Source organism: Rhamphochromis longiceps, linkage group LG5 (assembly GCF_057381845.1).
Source record: "Rhamphochromis longiceps isolate RC_006_pf linkage group LG5, R_longiceps_female_GT1.1, whole genome shotgun sequence".
NCBI lineage: Eukaryota > Metazoa > Chordata > Actinopteri > Cichliformes > Cichlidae > Rhamphochromis > Rhamphochromis longiceps.
The window spans coordinates 27,151,780-27,164,668 of NC_140561.1; the positions used below are offsets into that span (position 1 = coordinate 27,151,780).

At 38.8% G+C, this 12,889-nt stretch overlaps 3 protein-coding genes across 6 annotated transcripts in view; 2 read left to right on the forward strand and 1 right to left on the reverse strand.

Annotated features, from left to right (window-relative positions):
- Nucleotides 1-2,560, forward strand: part of rab44 (RAB44, member RAS oncogene family) — a 34,851-nt gene extending 32,291 nt beyond the window's left edge. The window contains exons 9-11 of the mRNA XM_085407822.1: nucleotides 1,138-1,236; nucleotides 1,345-1,421; nucleotides 1,538-2,560. Coding sequence (XP_085263948.1) covers nucleotides 1,138-1,236; nucleotides 1,345-1,421; nucleotides 1,538-1,625 — 264 coding nt within the window. The 3' untranslated portion in view covers nucleotides 1,626-2,560. The remainder of the gene's footprint in view (nucleotides 1-1,137; nucleotides 1,237-1,344; nucleotides 1,422-1,537) is intronic.
- Nucleotides 2,561-3,555: 995 nt separating this feature from the next.
- Nucleotides 3,556-7,764, reverse strand: trub2 (TruB pseudouridine (psi) synthase family member 2). The gene is made up of 8 exons (XM_085407009.1): nucleotides 7,502-7,764; nucleotides 7,223-7,357; nucleotides 6,043-6,117; nucleotides 5,358-5,419; nucleotides 5,192-5,273; nucleotides 4,599-4,671; nucleotides 4,336-4,472; nucleotides 3,556-4,246 (listed from the first exon to the last, which is right to left on the reverse strand). The coding sequence occupies exons 1-8, from the start codon at nucleotides 7,617-7,619 to the stop codon at nucleotides 3,936-3,938; spliced, it is 993 nt and encodes a 330-aa protein (XP_085263135.1). The 5' UTR covers nucleotides 7,620-7,764; the 3' UTR covers nucleotides 3,556-3,935.
- A 74-nt stretch (nucleotides 7,765-7,838) lies between these two features.
- Nucleotides 7,839-12,066, forward strand: hdhd3 (haloacid dehalogenase-like hydrolase domain containing 3). 4 transcript variants are annotated; one of them, XM_085407013.1, is made up of 4 exons: nucleotides 7,851-7,943; nucleotides 9,073-9,110; nucleotides 9,451-9,785; nucleotides 10,061-12,066. In XM_085407013.1, exons 3-4 carry the CDS (start codon nucleotides 9,456-9,458, stop codon nucleotides 10,451-10,453), a joined length of 723 nt encoding a protein of 240 aa, XP_085263139.1. In that variant the 5' UTR covers nucleotides 7,851-7,943; nucleotides 9,073-9,110; nucleotides 9,451-9,455; the 3' UTR covers nucleotides 10,454-12,066. The 4 variants fall into 4 exon arrangements, with proteins under 4 accessions (XP_085263137.1, XP_085263139.1, XP_085263138.1 ...); XM_085407011.1 differs by lacking the exon at nucleotides 9,073-9,110 and having other exon boundaries at nucleotides 7,839-8,205; XM_085407012.1 differs by lacking the exons at nucleotides 7,851-7,943; nucleotides 9,073-9,110 and adding an exon at nucleotides 8,212-8,402.
- Nucleotides 12,067-12,889: the final 823 nt, after the last annotated feature.

A 12,889-nucleotide genomic window follows, 5' to 3' on the forward strand; every position in this document is an offset into this window, starting at 1 on the left:
ACATGCTATGTTGTCAAAACAGTGATTTACTTTTATATTCATTTAGTGTATTTGGTTCTAATAGGCGGGGCTACACTGGCCACTTCATTAGCACACCTGTTCAACTGCTTCAAAAAAAGGAATGAACTAAGCACATGCAAGTGCATTGTAGACATAGTGAAGACTACCCGCTGATGTTCAAACACAGCATCAGAACAAGGAAGAATGATGATTTAAGTTAACTTTGAACATGGTTGTTGGATCTATTTCAGACACTCATCTACAATAAACTTTTCTCTCACAACCTGCCTTGTTGCGAGAGATCAGAGAATGGTCAGGCTGCTTCAATCTGATAAGCAGGCAACAGTAGTTTTAAAAAAAATTACAAATAACCACCATAAGGTATGCAGAAGAGCATCTCTGAATGCACAATACTTATCAGCTTTGAAGGAGAAGGGCTACAGCAGCAGAATAACCCACCGGGTGCCACTCCTGGCAGTTAACAACAGGAAATTGAGGCTACATTCACACAAGCTCATCACAGTTGGTTAACGGTAGTCTGGAAAAACGTTGCCTGGTCTGATGAGTTTCGATTTCTGCTGCAGCATTCGTATGCTGAGGTCAGAATTTGGTGTAAACGACATGAAAGCATGGATCAGTCCTGCCTTATTCAGGCTGGTGGTGGTGTTTAATGTTTGGGGTTTTTTTGGCACACTTGTCAATATGGACCAAACTCTCTGGGAAATGTTTTCAGTGCCTTGTTGTATCAATGCCAGGAAGAATTAATGTTGTTCTGAAGGCAAAAAGGAGTCCAACAGGGGTACTAACAGGTATACCTAATAAAGTGGCTTATAAGTGTGATACTGAATTGTGTATTTAAAACAGCAGCACATATTTTGATTATTAGTAGAAAAAAGTATTAATAAATTTAAAACATCAACTATTTATAGTGGACGGGACGTGAGTGTCTGAAACAGTTGAACCAGCCTGCAAAGTTAGACTAGTTTGTAATAACATAAGATAAGATAAGATAAGATAACCTTTATTAGTCCCACACGTGGGAAATTTGTTTTGTCACAGCAGGAAGTGGACAGTGCAAAAGTTATGAGGCAAAAATTAGAATACAATAAGATTATCAAAATGATTCCTGTTCTGCAGGAGTCTGCTGCTGAAAATGTGACTGTTTTGCTTCTTGGAAACAAGAGCGACTGCTCAGAACGACGGGTTAAAACTCATCAGGGGGAAATTCTTGCTAAGGTGCGAATATGTTGCATTACACCCACTCATGAAACAATCACATTCAGTTCAGTAGTTTTAATGATCAAAACACCCACAGTGAGTGCAGATATTCATTCAACTCCACAGGAATATGACTTTGAGTTTATGGAGTGCAGTGCTGCCACAGGTGAAAACGTGATCCAGTCTTTGGAAGTTGTAGCCAGGTATGTATATAATGTTAATGTTTTTCTCTAAAACCCACATCTTTTAACATCGATATGCCCTGTAAAGTCGACTGCTGTGTCATCAGCTGATTGCACTGTTGCTGTGTTGTTGCCAGGAAGCTGAGTCAAAGAATTGACTCAAGAGAAGAAGCCACAGTGTTGCACAAAGAGCCAGAACAGAAAAAAAGCTCAAGATGTTGCTGAACAAATGTGTTTGTCTTCAAAAAAAAAGAAAGAAAGAAAAAACAAGTGGTGAAATCCTGAAAACAAGAACACGCTGTACTCATCTGGCTTTCTTGTAACTCAGTGCATTATATTTTATTATTTGTACTACTGCATATTTTCAGTGTTGTTATATTTAGATATAAAATTATTTCTTCAAAGGCCTTATATTAGAATATTAGTTTATAGTTAGTAGTGACCAAAGTTATATAGTTCAGAAAGTGAAGGCTTTTTCAGTGTTTGCTTAATAGCTATCCAATAATTTAATACATATACAAGCTTACTGTATTTAATTATATTTGCACCGTGTGTGTTTTATCTTGCAATATAACAATTTTTGTGCAATATTGTGCAACTTCAAATAATTTCAAATCACACGATTGACATTTTTCCAGATGAAGCTGTAACAACTAAAATCACAAGTTTAAGATTTTATGTGCAATTTCACAAAGTTCATCTCTGTTGTTGTACATCGACTAAATGTTTAGTCTACACCCTCTTCACTTTATGGATTTACTATACTGAAATTTAATGTAAATGTGTATATAGTATGATTAATTTAAACAGGAGAATACCCCATTCAGATATTACCAGAGATCAAGATGTGACCGAGAGCAAATCTAGTACAGTGGTAAATAATTATTATAGTAAATATATATTAAACATAATTATACTTGCTTTTTTGTGATTTTGTTTAGCCTTTCTTCTAAGTTGGCATTCATCTTAATTCAGTCATCACAACTGTCAGATCTGACACATAATTATGAATAAACATTACTCCCCTATAATTATAGTGCCAGGGACATGATCAGCAGTTATATATGCAAATGTATTTTTATGTTCCCGTGCATTTCCTTTGTGACCAAGTACCTTTAAACCAATTGTTTTAATGGCGTGTCGCATGATTAATAAATCTCCAGATAAACAACGTCTGCTTGTGTACTTAATTTGTGCCCTCATGGAAATTATGGGTTTCCAGACTGACAAAGACAACTGTGTTAGCAGTGGAAAAACAAGTCCGACAATGGTATGAAGAGCATGTCAACAATGGCGCCACTGCAATAATCTCATATAGTCCCAAAGGAGGTGTTGTGGGAAAGAGAACTACTGATCCCATGGGAATCATGTACCCACCTATGAGAAGTTCAGTTGAGTAATGTGGTTATTTCTGTTTCAGGCTTAAACATGTTAAAACAACAATAACATCAAACTACCTGGCAATGGTAGATTTTTCTGCTGTTGCAGATGAGCTTAACATGGTTATACTTTTTTGTCTTTCAGCAAGCAAAAATAGAAGAATGCATGCAAATCCGCATCAGAACAAGGGCAGGTGGTGAGCCAGAAAAACAAGCCAATGACAAAAGTTAAAGAACAACAGCTCAGGCCCTGCAGGGCTCCAGTTTTTCCTATTTGGAGCTGGACCCCTGCTGTGCACGAGCTGTTGAAGATTCAGCTCATTTCCCCATAAATAATTTCACATTACTAAATTCTTTAATCTTAGACATCACCATAATGCTGTGAAAAAAAAACCCAAACATTTTAAATTGAAGCAAAGTGGTTTAATTTCAAGTTACCATTTTTATCCTGTGGCACAGACCCTCTATCATTTCTCTTAAATGGAAAGCTGGCTGCTTTTCTTTGGTTTGCTTATTTCCCACATACACTGAAACTTAACAAGGATCAGACCTGAGTATGACTCCAGTTAGTCTAATCACTACTAGTTTGACATTACTGGTTTAAATTTAATCAATGTCTGGAGCCACCAAAACAAGTGTAATGTTGACCTTTGGCCAGCTGGGGGAGTATTTGTGCCAGTAAAGCATGTATTTGAACTCATCTACAGACCTAAAAAACAACAACAACAAAAAAACCCAAACCCACAGCAATTAAACTGATATCATAATCAAACACGTGCATTCTTTTTGGTCTTTATTATTGTAAATTCATTCAGAATATAAGAAATAATATTAACATTAAGGAATTAAGCAATACTACAGCATTGCAAAATACAGTTCTTGTTTTCCACCACAGTGAATTTTATATCGATTGATATGTGCAGACTTCTGGGTTTAATTCAATGGGTTTTACAAAAGTATTGCTTTAAATGTTTACAACCATTTGTATACACATCCTGTATACAAATCCTGGTCAAATGTTCACCGGGATTTCTAGTCTGCAAACCTCTTTCCTGACTGAGCTAAACTGTGGGAAGTTATGCAGCATCATAAAATATTTTTTTGATCGGGTCATAGGTCAATGATAGGCCTTAAATGACTAGTTATTTTACACGATCTACCTAGCAACTCCGTCATTAATTTCACTTTGTTGAGTTTCTGTGATATTGTCTTCAGATGTTTGTAATGCAGATGTCTTGTTCGCTGCCTTAGAAGGTTTTTTATTTCTCTTAGTGGAATGATACAACTGGATGGCTTGCATGACATCAGCAGCAGTCCAGTGGTGATGGATCAGAGCGTCCTGTAGGGTAAAAAGTCCATCTCTGGTGCGTCGTACTCCATTACACACTGCTGTGCTACGCAGTTCCAGTCCTATCTCATGCACAATTTTACGCAGATACTTCTGAGTCTCATTTAGGCACTGCACCTCTGTAAAAACAGGAGACATGTTTGAAACTTGACCCGCATTTTTTTTTTTAAATCATCAAATATGTTTTATGTGTTCAAGTGAAGATTACCTAATGTGAAGTTGGGAGGCTGGAAGCGAATGCAACGTAAGCCGGTCAAGATGGGTGTCGATTTCCCCTCTGGACCCAGTAAACCTTGCACAGCCATCTCATAGGCTTCCTGTGAGCGCATGTCTATGCTGGAATACCTGTACAGCAAAAAAGAAACTAATCAAATATCGTTTAGTACTGTTGCAAATATTTACAGAGGGTCTTATGCAAAAGCAGAGGGTAAAAGATGCCATTATTAGGTTTACAGAAATGTAACGTCTTACGTCAACAATGTTTTTTGGTTGACTCCCTCCAGCATTGACAGCACTCTCTCCAGCTTATCCTGTGTGATGTGATCTAGGAGACAGCTTTTTTTAAGTATATTTAAAGGGACATCAGTTCACATAACAAGTGTTTTGCTTATATTCTTGCACTTCAGGTATATAAATTAGAACTGCTCTTATAAAACCTTTAAAACCACATACACAATTCAGTCACAGGCAGGGCTGAACTTCCATAAGGCAAGAGGTGGAGTACACCCTGTACAGGTCGGTATTCTGTTGCAGGGCTAACAAAGAGATGCAGACAACTCACATTCACATCTACGGCCAATTTAGAGTCACCATAAGAGTCACCATATTTTTGAGTTAAATTGACACGCATGTCTATGGACTGCAGAGAAACCAGCCCAAGGACTGGGAGTCCTCACAAAGACTCCAGCAGGTCAGTGGATTCGTAGCCAAGACCCTTTCCCTGCTGTGAGGTGACAATTCTAAACACAACACCTTTGTGCCGCCATGATACTTTATCAAAAAGGACTTTGCTATTTTAAGTGAAAGATTGAGGAAGCTCAAACTAAAAGAGAAATTATTCATACCATAGGTGGATCTTTCCACAACTCGACCTGTGTTAGTGAAATTATCTGTTGCAGTTCCAAATTCAGCCTCCAGGGTATAATCCTGCAAGAAATATTGTAGAATTGGATCTGTCAGCGTTGGATCTGAACTGCATCAGTTTATGTCTGAGAGAAAATTACAAATTACCCTCGTCACTCTTGTGGTGTAGAAATCATTCAGCGCCTTGTTTCCATTCCCAACGGCAAGAACTAGAATAGAATAGAATTCAACTTTATTGTCATTGCACATGCACAGGGCAACGAAATGCAGTTTGTATCCATCCAGAAGTGCTTTAGCCATGATATAGATATATTACAATATATATTAGCAGTAATATAGATATGTAAGTATATTACAGAAATGGGTCTATTATGGTATGTTATAATGTACACGGTATGAAGTATGTTATGAATATTCTATAACTATAAGTATGTACAGGCTGTAGTGAGTACAAGCTATGAACAGGCTATGAACAGGATATAAATATGAAATAAAAAACTATACAGAAATCTGAGATATACAGTTATACAGAAATGCGAACTATGCAAGTTATAAACACTTGTAGGATTAAAAATTATCGTTTGTACAGAATGATTATTTACACAGAACTATACAGTGATGCAGTTAAGATAAGTGAGATATGTGGATAATTTCTACAGAGGCTATATAAAGTGCTAGTGGTTGTGAGTGATGGTTCAGTCCATGTTATTATTGTGTGTTTGACGTTTTACATTTTAGAAATATGTGGATATTCTCAGATCATTCACAAAACGAATGCCAACACTGTAATTAACAAATGATTTTTTTCAAATGAGCAATTCTAAAATTATACCTAGAACACCCGAGGAGAAAGTATCGAGGCGATGTCCGACTCCAACTCGGATATGCTGGAATTCAGGTCCTGTGACTAAAATCAAAATGAAACATTATATTCACTCACTACAGTGTTATTCACCACACCTGAGGTTTAATTTACTCCAGTCACATCTAAATTGAAACCAGATTTCATGGATGACCTGTTACAGGGTAAAACGGTGGAGACACAGAAATCTGTTATTTCTGTGTCTCCACAGAAAAAGTTATAAACACTGTTCAATATCAAAGTGGAAAAAAAGTTGTGAAAAAGAAAGTACAACCTCTTTTAAATCAAAGGGTTTATGTGTCAAATATCATCTGCTACCAAAAATGACGCAAATACAACCTAAGATGAACAACAACATGACACACTGTGTCTCATTTATTTATCTCGGCTTCTGAAATGCTGAGGCAGAGTGTAAAAATGGCCAATGACCATTATGGCCAAAACTTTCCACTTTGGTCTCATCTCTCTACATTATAATAATCATTATAATGATCACTCCAACTGTAGAATGGTGGACTTCAGATTGTTTGGCATGACCTTATAACTGCCTCATCCTGTTGCCTCTTTCTGCTTTTATAAAGGTGGTCACACTGGCTGATGATCACTCAATCAAAGTCTATACACAATTGTGTATTTAATTTTTTTCCACACACTGCCTCTGAAATTTGGCTTAATTTTTGTTAAATAAACAATGACACAAAATTATGTTATCCACTGTTGTTCATCCGAGGTCATATTTACCAAATGTGAAGACTTGCTGGAGATCAGAGGATTTTTTTTTTAATGCTGCGACATGTAAAACTGTAGAAAAGAAAGAGAGTGTACTTTTTTCACTTGTTCTGTAAAAGTAACAGATTTTAAGTTTTGTCTTTTTTTGTAAAAGAAGGGCTGTGAACTTTGCCACCTGATGATTTACTGCAAACTAAAGCATCTGACTGTGTTGTGAAGGTGTTTATACTTTAAAGGTGGAGTGATAGGGACGAGAGGTTGGTGCAGCTGGTTTCACTTGCACTTGGTTTTTCACAATGATGCTGACAAAACAGCTGCATGGACCATGAGGTCAGATAAATGTATCTTAATGTATCTGTTAATGTATCTTCAGAGCGGAGACAACACTTGTTAACATTTTCAGTAAGGTGGATGTACATACCCAGAGGGTGCTTGGATAGTACAGGAACCGATACTGCTGATACCGTGAGTCCTTTGGACGCTTCACTCTCGTGTCTGGGTTGTGCTAAGAGTCGAACCTCGTGGGGAAGTGGCTGGGAAGGCGCAGCATTCAAACCTGAGGTGTAATACACGCAAGGACATTCAAGTGTTAAGTTAAAGGCATGCTGAGTATTAGCTGCATCATGCCTCAGTTTAACAGCACGCATGGGTGATTGACAACAGGACCACAAGACACCAGTGAAAAATAAACTACACTCACCTTTAAGAAGATTTGTCTCGATGCTGTCCCGTACCAGTTTCCAGTGAACACCAGCAGGTTTGTAGACACAGAACAGGCCCTCTAACTTCCGAAACGTCCGAATAGCTGGAGTTGCCATTATTCAGCAGCATCAGATTATACTTATGTCTTGGAAAAATAATAAAACTAATTAAAAAAGACTACATGTCATGGAAATTTTGACGAGTGACAGTTGTTTTGTTTCTACTGCCACTTTCTTCCATGTGAGCCTACGCGCATGCGTACATGATGACGCTTTTCATTCCTTATTTTTGGCCATACCGCCATCTACTGGAATGGATGTATGTGTACGCTATTTTAGTCCTTATATAAGTAGAGAAACGCCACCAGAGCTTCCACCAGAATTATTAAACAGCCGCTTATTGTGTGTAGTAACAAGCTGGGAGACGTGGAAGAATAATTGGTATTTTATTGGGTTTTTTTTGTTTGTTTGTTTTGTGTGTGAATTTTTACGGTTTGTTTCAGAAGATGGCAGTAGCAGCCGCCACTCAGAGAACAGAGTGGAAAAGAGGACGAAGAAGAAAGCAGGCAGCTAACTTTAGTCGCTGTTTATTTTCGTTGACAGCTGAGAAGACTTCAGTATCATTTCGGCATTTTTCTAATTTGAGGTTTTTGCTGTAAGCTGAAGCTTTGGCCTCTGCTGTTAAACTGCTGTGTGCGGGCAGGTACGTTAGTTTGTTTTCACGGGACACTGGTCAGAGAAACGCTACGTAGTTATTGTCAAACTCCACTCTTACATATCCAATTATGGTGACCTCGGGGGCAAGAAACACGTTGCTAAAACCAAATATGAGTTGAACTGAAACCTGGAGCTACACAACGAAACAGGATTTGGACTTATCCAGCAGGGTATACCCCCATGGTAAATGTGCTGCCAAGCTAAACTTTATTATGTTCCAGATTAGAGATCAACATGAGGTCATTGCACACTGACCACTCAGTCCTCCTTGAAAATAATATCGCCATTCCTGGAAGATCAGACACCTCTGTACGTGGATAGTAGAAGGATCTGAAGTATTTTAATAGCATTAGACGACCTGCGCAGCACAGTGGTATGATGGTTAGTACCGTTGTCTCACCGCAAGAAGGTCCTGCGGTGAGACCTGAGTTCCTCCACAACCTTTCTGCGTGAGTTTTGTCTTCCTCCCAGAGTCCAAAGACATGTGGTTCGTTATCGTTAGTTATTTGGTTATTCTAAGTTGGCAATAGGTGTGAACGCGAGTTTGGATGGTTGTCTGTCTCTCTGTCTGTTAGCTGTGCGTCATATTCGTGACATGTCCAGGTTATACCCTGCCTTTCGCCCTATGGTAGCTGGGATAGGCTTGCTTCCTATGAAAAGTAATTTCTTCTTTCCAAGAGTCATCAAGTGCTTTCTGGAGGATTACCCAGTTGTTGGGGTTTCTCTCTTGTATTGTAAGATCTAATAATGGGCAAAGTGAGGCTTTGTGATACAGTGAAATATTTGAAGCAGTAATGCCAGGATTATGTTGCAGTTTCAATGTAAAACATGAATCTCACACGAATCTCCACAGTGTCACCCACTGGCCACTTTCACTATCATCACACCTTGGTAGGTACGACAGAGACAAGCAATTGTACAATAGATCATTAATGACTGTGGCTAATAAACGCTGTGGTTCAGCAAATACTGTCAGACTATAATTAAAACATATTCAATAATAAAAGTGTAATAAAATACAGGAAATGTTGTTGACCAGTGGTCAAATTGGTCACGCTTAGTATTACAGCAGCAGTTTTGAATGTCTTAAAATCGTCACCCTGAAAAACAGTTCCCGTAACAAGAAAATAAATAATGTTAATAATATTCAAACATGTTTCTCTGTGTGAAACAGCCTGATTAGATAACTCATATTTTGCTCAGCTGTTGTCTTCTCTTTGGTGTCCATCAGGTGTGATGCGAGCTCCTCTGCGCTGGGTGCTATGGGATGTGAAGGACACCCTGCTGAAGGTGCGCTCATCTGTGGGAGAGCAGTACTGCAAGGAGGCAGAGCGTATGGGCTTGAGCCTCAGTCCTGTGGAGGTCGACGCTGCTTTCCGGCAGGTTTATCGACAGTATTCCAGTAGATACCCAAACTACGGCATCAGTCAGGGCCTGAATGGACAGTCATGGTGGAGGGGGGTGGTGCGGGACACTCTCTCTCAGTGTGGTGTACAGGAGCCAGACTTGCTAAACACAGTAGCCAACAATCTTTACCATAACTTCTGCAGCGCAGATAACTGGGAGGTAAATGATCACTGACACGTTCATACACCTAAAACACCTTGTTTAAAGATTTTAAACAGTTCCTCGAATAATGCTTTTTTAAATTTTATGCAACAATATATAAATAAAGGCTACAGGATGTGTATTTTCTTTTAACTATAATCATCATAATAAGCATTTCATACTGAACCAGAAGAACAGAGCACATTAAATATCTGACTTGTAAAGCAACTTAAACTTTGCCCCCGATGTTTGGAGAATGTCATATTAAACTGTATAATATTCCTTTGTTTCAGGTATTTCCAGACTCAAAGAAGGCTCTGGAGAGTTGTTCTTCTCTTGGACTGAAGCTGGGTGTGGTGTCCAACTTTGACAACCGCCTGGAAGCAATCTTACACGTTTGTGGGCTGTTGTCATACTTTAGCTTTTTAATAACATCAGAAGAGGCTGGTGTAGCAAAGCCCAGTCCGGCCATCTTTAGTCAGGCACTGCAAAAATGTGGTGTGCCAGCTGATAGAGTAGCTCATATTGGGGACCATTATGTTAATGATTACCTCACTTCTCGGTCTATGGGTATTCACGGCTTCCTTTTAGACAGACATAAGGATGGCCAACTCGATGTTCCTAGGGAGCATCGGCTGATTTCACTGGATGAGCTGCCGTCACGGCTCCAGCAGCATATGAACTAACATGAGTCATAAGATAAGATAACCTTTAGTCCCACACGTGGGAAATTTGTTTGGTTACAGTAGAAACAAACGGTGTCAAGTGAAATCTACTCAGAACAAACTGGCTTAATTAGCAAAATAATGTATGGACTGTTGACTTAAGTATATCAAACTACTTCATCCTCATAAGACAAATGAAATGCTGATAGAAAAATGTAAAGAAATCTTAACATATTGTATAGTTATGTTTCATGTCTTTGTATTATAAAATATGTTGGGAAAAATAAGCCTCTAACTATACTGTGTCTCTGAAAATAGAGAATATGAAGTGAGGCAGCAAACTGTCAGACCTTCGACAAGGTTCTGAAAACATTCCTGAGAGATTGTGGTCCATGTTGATATGATGGCATGCAATTGCCATATGCTGTTTGGCACGTGCGCATCCATGATGCAAATCTCCTGTTCCCCACATCCCAAAGGTGCTCTGTTGGATCAAGGTGTGGAGACTAGAGCCCATTTTAGTGCATTGCCATGTCCAAGAGAACTATTTCAGATGATCTGAGCTTTGTGACATTAGAAGATGGGAACACTGTGGTCATAAAAGAGTGGACATGTTGCGCAATAATAATCGGCTCATTTGGTACAGTGTCCCAAAGGATAGATTCATGGTTTTCTGGTGTTTTAAGCCAAATTCTGACCCTACCAACTGACTGTCACAGCAGAAATCGAGACTCATCAAACGAGGCAACTTTCTTTTCCTAATCTACTGTCCAAATGTGTTAATTTTCCTGTTTGACTGAAGTCCCTGTGTGGTCGTCAAGGTTCAAGGTGTTATGCGTTCAGCAATGCTGTTCTGCATACCTTGGATGTAACGTGTTTTGATGCTGTTGCCTTCCTATCAGCTCAAAGGAGTCTGGTTATTCTCTGACCTGTAGTAGCCACAGTGCATTTTCTGCAAGAGAACTGCTGCTCACCAGGTATTTTCTCTTTAATCAACTATTCTCTGTAAACCCTAAAGATGCTTGTTTGGGAAAGATCCCAGTTGATCAGTGGTTTCTGAAATAATAAGACCAGCACAAATAACCAGTGAGGTCGTATTGAGCACATCTATATGGCTGTGTGCATTGACTTGATTTATATTTTATTGATGTCAGTGACTTTAAGATGGTTGACTGCAAAAAAAATCAGCACTGAAGTCTATATTTTGTGTCTTTGCTTCTCTGTAATGTCATATCTGCACCATCAGGCTAAAATGTCTGCTGGCACCAAGGTAGTGCCAGTGGAAAGCATAACTGAGGACTACAACTTTTTTTTTTTTTTTTTTAATTAGGAAGTTTATATTAACCACTGGAGGAATTGTTTTAGAAGACAAGCCCAGAAATGTTTTTGCAGCACTCAGGACATGTCAATTCTTTTACCATCTTTTTTAATAATCGGTTATTTGGAACTTGTCCCCACATTTAGGGAAATTATACAAAACAACCGAGTAACCATCTGCTTTGAGCAGAGCTACTATGAATTGTAGGCAGCAAATGTATTTGCAATTGATTGTGTCAAGTCACATAAAACATCCACAGATCAGCTGAAATATCATGGCAGGAGTCTTGCTGTAAAATAAAGTGTCCTGAAAGTTGCCTGCATTCTCTCAATTTGTGCTCAGCATCAGCTATGCAGGTACATTTCTTTAAAAGGTTATTCATTAGCAGGCCGCTTTACAGGAGCTAAAAAGCTCTGATCATCCCTAATGATATTTCTCAGTGCTTAGCAGTGAGGGGAACAAGGCAGGGTTGCTTAACCCTAATACCTTTGTAAGTACCCACTTTAAACCATCTGGTCAGAGGCAGATACTGGGAATGTTGGACTGAGGATCAAAAGAGCTGCAGAGAGACCAAAGTGGAATTGCTATTTACAGCAAGCTCCAGCCTCTTATAGAATACAGATTAAATCTTTTTTGGAAGAATGTCAATGTTTTTAATTTTTAAAAGAAAGAAGAAAAAAAAGACGACACCCCTCCCACAGTGTTCAAAAAAAAATTTTTTTTCCCCAAGTCGTATTTTCACCTTGAGTCGTGTCCAGTAAAATTTTTCCCCGTACGAATGCTTGTACGTTGAAGGGTATTGTATATCTTTAGGGAGTCATCCGTAAGAGCTGCTTAATTCAAAGCTGGTTTAGTAGCTCAGCCAGACGGCTCTAAAGGGCTCCACAGAAATCCAATTGCAGGCATAATGGGATTGCAAAAAAACCAAAACCAAGCTTCTCATGCAGAGAGCCAAAGGGAAGAGCAGAGGAGGTGCAGCATGTCATGAGGGAAGATGTCAATCCAGTGACTTACAATCAAAACAAAAGCCCAGCATGTCAGCACGTGAAGCGGACTCATATTGGAGGATGAATGTTTGAATGTGAATGGGTATAGATTCTGTGAAATAAAGAAATTAATAAATAAACAGGCTGAATGGC

Coding starts and splice junctions, on each gene's coding strand:
- trub2 (XM_085407009.1), bottom strand. CDS start 7,619: ATGGCAACTCCAGCTATTCGGACGTTTCGGAAGTTAGAGGGCCTGTTC. Junction 5,420..6,042: donor TTTCTCCTCGGGTGTTCTAG/GTATAATTTTAG, acceptor ATTCTATTCTAG/TTCTTGCCGTTGGGAATGGA. Junction 4,672..5,191: donor TGTGGAAAGATCCACCTATG/GTATGAATAATT, acceptor GCTGTCTCCTAG/ATCACATCACACAGGATAAG.
- hdhd3 (XM_085407010.1), top strand. CDS start 9,014: ATGCCAGGATTATGTTGCAGTTTCAATGTAAAACATGAATCTCACACG. Junction 9,111..9,450: donor TTCACTATCATCACACCTTG/GTAGGTACGACA, acceptor GGTGTCCATCAG/GTGTGATGCGAGCTCCTCTG. Junction 9,786..10,060: donor GCAGCGCAGATAACTGGGAG/GTAAATGATCAC, acceptor CCTTTGTTTCAG/GTATTTCCAGACTCAAAGAA.